At 49.1% G+C, this 6,495-nt stretch overlaps 1 protein-coding gene across 7 annotated transcripts; it reads left to right on the plus strand.

Moving 5' to 3' along the window:
- Positions 1 to 79: 79 nt before the first annotated feature.
- On the plus strand, positions 80 to 6,218 carry DNAJC5G (DnaJ heat shock protein family (Hsp40) member C5 gamma). Of its 7 annotated transcripts, none has more exons than XR_009209300.1 (6): positions 80 to 150; positions 1,278 to 1,428; positions 2,362 to 2,623; positions 2,796 to 2,940; positions 5,117 to 5,230; positions 5,380 to 6,218. XR_009209300.1 is itself a non-coding variant. In XM_058426353.1 (5 exons), the coding sequence occupies exons 2-5, from the start codon at positions 1,316 to 1,318 to the stop codon at positions 5,445 to 5,447; spliced, it is 588 nt and encodes a 195-aa protein (XP_058282336.1). In that variant the 5' UTR covers positions 80 to 150; positions 1,278 to 1,315; the 3' UTR covers positions 5,448 to 6,218. The 7 variants fall into 7 exon arrangements, 4 of the variants coding, with proteins under 4 accessions (XP_058282336.1, XP_058282338.1, XP_058282339.1 ...); XR_009209301.1 differs by having other exon boundaries at positions 2,410 to 2,623; XR_009209302.1 differs by lacking the exon at positions 2,362 to 2,623.
- The last annotated feature ends 277 nt before the right edge of the window (positions 6,219 to 6,495 follow it).

Genomic DNA, 6,495 nt, shown 5'->3' on the forward strand with positions numbered 1-6,495 from the left:
GCTTCCGGGGGCGCCAAAAAACGACCTGCCCTGACCCGCAGCGCCGAAGCTGCGCGCGCACGCGCAGTCAGCTGCTGGACCCGGCCGGTGTGAAGTTTCACACCCAAAAGGATGAAGGGCACCTACCTGGCTTAAGAGAACGACTCCCAGGTAAAGGGCTAGACCCAGGTGAGGAGTCGGCACAGGGTCAGAGGTGCCCTGCACGCTCAGAGCTCTCCCTTTGAGCTCCTTGCCTTGCTTGGTTCTCCTGGGCCGCAGGCCTCTACCCTGCTCTCTGGGGTTCTGCTGCCTGTTCCTTGCCAGGTCTTTCCCACAGCAACGGCTTTTCTCCCTTCTCCAGCCTCTGAGTCCTCTTTCTCCTCTCCCCAATGTCCCACCTCTGAGGGACAGAAGTGGGGTGATTTGAGAGCAGGAGACTGGAGGGAAGAAGCGAGTCTGGGCCTAGCTGCAAGCACTCCCCGCCCCCGCCCCCGCCCCCGCCCCCGCCAGGCTCTAGGACACTTGACTTCTGTTAGGCCGCACACGGTTTGGTCTGAAGTGTTTCTCTCTTAATAGTTGTGGATTGGCGAGGCTCGATGGCTCACGCCTGTAATCTCAGCACTTTGGGAGGCCGAGGTGGGTGGATTACCTGAGGTCAGGAGTTCAAGAACAGCCTGACCAACATGGTGAAACTCTGTCTCTACTAAAAACACAGAAAATTAGCCGGGCGTGGTGGCGGGCGACTGTAATCCCAGCTACTCGGGAGGCTGAGGCAGGAGAATCGCTTGAATCCAGGAGGTGGAGGTTGCAGTGAGCCAAGATCGTGCCATTACACTCCAGCCTGGGCAACAAGAGCAAAAAACTCCATCAAAAAAAAAAAAAAAAAGAAGAAGAAGAAGTTGTGGATCTTTCTGATTCCTGATCCTGTCCGTTCAGGCTGGGGCCGCCCTGGTCTTTCAAACCCAGCAGTGAGCTTGGACAGACCCAGAGGTGTTTACTCCAGGTAATAGGAGCTCTAGACAAAATCAGGCTCTTTTCCTGGCTTAGACCTCTCCTTGCTTACAGCACCTCTAGGATGTGGGATGTCTGGAGGTCTGTGTAGCTGGAGGAAATGTAAGGAGAAGATGTTTCTTCCTTAAAATTGGAATCTTTTTGATCACCTGAATTCTCCTGCTAGCCACAGATCCCACTCACTGTTATCTTATCCTTGTCCTTCTGTCATCGTTTACCTGCCTAATCCCTGAAGGTAGTGAGTTTCCTGTCACTGGAAGTGCACTTCTCCGTGCTCTTACTTGTAGAAGTTCTCACAGATGCTGCCTCTCCTCTGGCTCGGATCATGTCTACCATGAACGAAGCAGCCCACCAGCTGTCCAGAAGTGGGACAAGCCTCTATGCAGTGCTGGAGCTTAAGAAGGGTGCCTCACCTGGAGACATCAAAAAATCCTACAGGTTCAGACCTCAGCCCTTTATTGATCCTTGGAATTTCCCCCTTAAACCTTTTTCCTTCTGTATCTGTTTTGCTATGTGACTCTTCTTCTTCTTCTCTTTTTTTTTTTTTTTTTTTGAGAGGAAGTCTCGCCCTGTCGCAGAGCAGAGACAGAGACTGAGACTGTTGAGAGTGTGGTGGCACTATCTTGGCTCACTGCAACCTCCGCCTCCCGGGTTCAAGCAATTCTCTCACCTCAGCCTCCTGAGAAGCTGGGACTACAGGCGTACACCACCACGCCTGGCTAATTTTTTTATTTTTAGTAGAGACAGGGTTTCACCATGTTGGCCAGGCTGGTCTCAAACTCCTGACCTCAGGTGATCTACGCGCCTCGGCCTCCCAAAGTGCTGGGATTACAGGTGTGAACCACTGTGCTCAGCCTATGACCCTTTTGTTTGTTTGTTTGTTTGTTTGTTTGTTTTGAGACAGAGTCTCGCTCTGTTGCCCAAGCTGTAGTACAGTGGTGCAGTCTCGGCTCACTGCAACCTCCACCTTCCGGGTTCAAGTGATTCTCCTGCCTCAGCCTACTGAGTAGCTGGGATTACAGGTTCCTGCCACTATGCCCAGCTAATCTTTTGTATTTTTGGTAGAGACAGGGTTTCATCATGTTGGCCAGGCTGGTCTCAAAACTCCTGACCTCATGATCCGCCCACCTCGGCCTCCCAAAGCGCTGGGATTACAGGTGTGAGCCAGTGCACCTGGCCCTATGACCCATTTTTAAGTCCCAACAAGCCCTCACTTTGGGGCCAAATGGCGCCATCACCCTCTTCATTATAGTATGGGAAGGAGTTTAGACTTTGGATGCTTGCCTCCATCCTTTGTACCACATCTCATGCATTCCTTCTGCACTCTCTATAGACTAATCCATGTCATTCATCCTAAGCCTCCTTCCCCAGCCATTCTCCATTGCTTCCCCACCCTCCTTTTGGGTATCGCCTGGGTAGGAAACTGGCCTTGCAGTATCATCCCGACAAGAATCCAGGGAATGCTCAAGCAGTAGAAATATTCAAAGAGATCAACGCAGCTCATGCCATACTGAGCGACTCTAAGAAGCGGAAAATTTACGACCAGCATGGCTCATTGGGAATATATCTGTATGCTCACGTTGGTGAAGAAGGCGTCAGATACTATTTTATTCTGAATAGTTGTTGGTTCAAGGTACACAATTCTCCAAGTCCCTTAAGAATAAGGAAAGAAGGGTGACCTTCCTTTCCTTATGACAAATGCTTCTGTTGTCTCATTTTCTGGGTGCCAGGAGGATTGAGGGAGGGAAGCTTGAGCAGTCATATAGAAAACTGCTGGACTGAGGCCATTCTCGCCTACCTTTTAGACACTTGTCATCCTGTGTACTCTGCTCACTTGTTGCTGTTTCTGTTGTTGCTGCTGTTTTTGCTGTGGAGCACTTAAACCACCACCTGAGCAGGGTAGTGGGAAAAAATATCAGCAGAATGTCCAGAGTCAGCCTCCAAGGTCAGGTGAGAACTGTAAGCAGGGACTGTAAGGTAAGAAATGTCTGGATTGGGAATGAAAGAAATGATTGGGGTCGGGCACAATGGCTCATGCCTGTAATCCCAGCACTTTGGGAGGGTGAGGCAGGTGGATCACCTGAGGTCAGGAGTTCGAGACAAGCCTTGCCAACATGGTAAAACCCTGTCTCTACTAAAAATACAAAAATTAGCTGGGCATGGTGGCACCCGCCTGTAGTCCCAGCTACTTGGGAGGCTGAGGCAGGAGAATCGCTTGAACCCAGGAGGCGGAGGTTGCAGTGAGCTGAGATCGTGCCACTGCACTCCAGCCTGGGAGACAGAGCAAGACTCCATCTCAAAAAAAAAAAAAAAGAAAAGAAAAGAAAGAGGCTGGGCACGGTGGCTCAAACCTGTAATCCCAGCACTTTGGGAGGCCGAGGTGGGTGGATCACGAGGTCAGGAACTCGAGACCAGCCTGACCAACATGGTGAAACCCTGTCTCTACTAAAAATACAAAAATTAGCCAGGTGCGGTGGCGGGCGCCTGTAACCCCAGCTACTTAGGAGGCTGAGGCAGGAGAATTGCTTGAACCCGGGAGGCAGAAGTTGCAGGGAGCCAAGATCATGCCACTGCACTCCAGCCTGGGCAACAGAGTGAGACTCCATCTCAAAAAAAAAAAGAAAGAAAGAAATGGTTGGGGGTGAGAAAGACCTGTGAAAATGGCAGGTTAATTCCTAAATATGATAATTTCAAGTCTTCAAGTCTGGCACTGGGACAAAGTGAAGGGAAAAAAAAAAAGATCGATATGTTTCTGTGCACCACACAACAGACTGACAGTTTGAAGGTAGTAGTGTCAGCTCCTGTTAAGCTAAGGAATGGGGTGGGAGAGTATGTCTAGAGAGGATAGTAGGTGAAGACAGATTTGAGGATGCAATTTTCGTTGTTGTTTTGTGGGTGGTGGTGGTGGTGATGTTGAGATGTAGTCTCAGTCTGTCACCCAGGCTGGAGTGCAGTGGCGCGATCTCAGCCCATTGCAACCTCCGCCTCCCGGGTTCAAGTGATTCTACTGCCTCAGCCTCTTGAGTAGCTGGGATTACTAAAAAATTAGCTGGCTAATCTTTTATTTTTAGTAGAGTCAGGGTTTCGCCATGTTGGCCAGTCTGGTCTCCAACTCCTGACCTCAAGTGATCCATCTGTCTAGGCCTCCCAAAGTGATGGGATTATAGGCGTGAGCCACTGTGCCTGGCGGGATGCAATTTTTTCCATCTACTCAAAAGAAAGGGCCAGTTGCAGTGGCTTGTGCCTGTAATCCCAGCACTTTGGGAAGCCAAGGTGGGCAGATCACTTGAGCTCAGGAGTTTGAGACCAGCCTCAGCAACATCATGAAACCCAGTATCTACAAAAAAAAAAAAAAAAAAAAAAAAACAAAAGTCAGCCGGGCATGGCAGTGCACACCTGTAGTCTCAGCTACAGGGGAGGCTTAGGTGGGAGGATCACTTGAGTCTGGGAGGCTGAGGTTACAGTGAGCTGTGATCATGCCACTGCACTCCAGCCTGGGTGACAGAGTGAGACCTTATATCAAAAAAGAAGAAGAAGAAGGAAAGGAGGAGGAGGGGGAGGGGAAGGGGAAAAGGAGGAGGAAGAAGAACAAGAAAAGGAGGAGGAGGAGGAGGAGGGGAAGAGGAAGAAAAGAAAAGAAAAAAGAAAAGGAAAGTCAGATCATTCCCACCCCAAATAAACTTTTTTTTTTTCTTTTTTTTTTTTGAGACGGAGTCTCGCTCTGTCACCCAGGCTGGAGTGCAGTGGCGTGATCTCGGCTCACTGCAAGCTCCGCCTCCCAGGTTCACGCCATTCTCCTGCCTCAGCCTCTCCGAGTAGCTGGGACTACAGGCGCCCGCCACCACGCCCGGCTAATTTTTTGTATTTTTAGTAGAGACGGGGTTTCACCGTGGTCTCGATCTCCTGACCTCGTGATCCGCCCACCTCGGCCTCCCAAAGTGCTGGGATTACAAGCGTGAGCCACCACGCCCGGCCCCAAATAAACTTTTATAAGCTGATTGAACTTCACACCAGTGCCACCTGGTGCTGTTAATGAGTAACTGCAAGGTAATGGTTTTCTCATCAGTACACTACAAAAAGTTACTAAACGTTTGTATATGTAAACATATATATAATTCCATCATAGGAGCCAAACGTGATTTTAGAAGCGAGGAAAATAGCGAAGATGATTTTTAAGAGATGAAGAAGGATGAGATATGTAAACCGAAAGGCAGCAATAGTTATCAGATAAGAAAAGCATGTAAGCTAACATCAGATGAGTCATTAGTAGAAAGTTTACATCCTTATAGTATGGACTATGTGTTTATATCCTTACATGTAGGGGTTTGCTTTAAGTTCTAGGTAATTATTCCTTCTGATTAATAAAGTGCCACCTTCTTCCGCCACTAGGTGCTGACCCAGTGAGGGTGCCTTCTGCTGCCCAGTCCCCTGGACACATTGAAGAGAGGAGCAAGTAGCCCTGTCCTGACACTGACCCTGATTTGACCCCGCTTCTTATAAGAATCTCAAGAATCTCTTCAGAAGCATTGATGACGTTGGTCCCAGTAAGGCCATCACCTCTGCCCTTGGTACCACAACTCTGTATGGGGTTGCCCAGCTACTCTTCTTTTTAGCTGCAGTCCCAATTTTACTCTGTCAGAAAGCAGCCCTCCCCTCCCTTCCCTTATGAGGTCTCAGGCAGTGGTGGCAGATTTTTCCTGAAGAGTCTTTTTCCTGTGTTTGCCTTGTTATTGGAACCAATGCCAGCTGGTAGGGTCCCTGAGCCCCTTGCGATATCACCACCAAGAGCCTGATAACTGAGCAGGGTGGATCCTGTCCCTGGAGCTGCTGCACCAGTTAATTCTCCCTTGTTGCAACTCTGTGTACCAAGAACCCCTAGCATCAGCCTCGTTCCTAAGCCAATAACGCCTTTATGGAGCTGGTCTCACCTTCTGGTGCCCACGGCCGTTGGCATTGCCAGCCTCATTCCATGCCACTATGAGTCAACTCAGGAAAACTGCGAGTGCATTTGAGGCTTGGGGTAGTCATTCCATCTTTAGATTATCCTTGGACTTCAGCTACCAGCACAGCATGCATTAGCCTTGGTCCTGTAGGTTAACTGAAGTTCAAACATCAGTGCCAGCTTGCCTCCATCCTTTTCACATCTTATGCAGGCCAATTGACATATAATTTGTTCTTTAAAATAGGGGCATGAAATATGTGATCCGGAAAAGATTGTACTTTCTGGACTCTTTTCCCACTCTTGCCTCTTTGTGCTGCTGTTTCATATCCTCCTCACATCGTGTATTTCCCACCCACTCAGGGTCACAGCCTACTAACTCCTCAAACTTCTCTCCCTGGACTAGGAGAAGGGCTAAAGAATGTCAGTAAATAAAAGAGCTTTTGTCCAATCCCAAGGCATATGTTACACCCAAAAAAGACAAATTGTGTCTGGGGTGGAGAAAAAAAGGCCTAAAGAAATTGCTTCTTGGCCTTTTGGCTAAGATCAAGTGGAGAAAAAGACCT

The sequence above is a fragment of the Hylobates moloch genome, unplaced genomic scaffold, assembly GCF_009828535.3.
Source record: "Hylobates moloch isolate HMO894 unplaced genomic scaffold, HMol_V3 SCAFFOLD_13, whole genome shotgun sequence".
Lineage (NCBI taxonomy): Eukaryota > Metazoa > Chordata > Mammalia > Primates > Hylobatidae > Hylobates > Hylobates moloch.

Coding starts and splice junctions, on each gene's coding strand:
- DNAJC5G (XM_058426353.1), top strand. CDS start 1,316: ATGTCTACCATGAACGAAGCAGCCCACCAGCTGTCCAGAAGTGGGACA. Junction 1,429..2,361: donor GACATCAAAAAATCCTACAG/GTTCAGACCTCA, acceptor CTCCTTCCCCAG/CCATTCTCCATTGCTTCCCC. Junction 2,624..2,795: donor TGAATAGTTGTTGGTTCAAG/GTACACAATTCT, acceptor CCTACCTTTTAG/ACACTTGTCATCCTGTGTAC.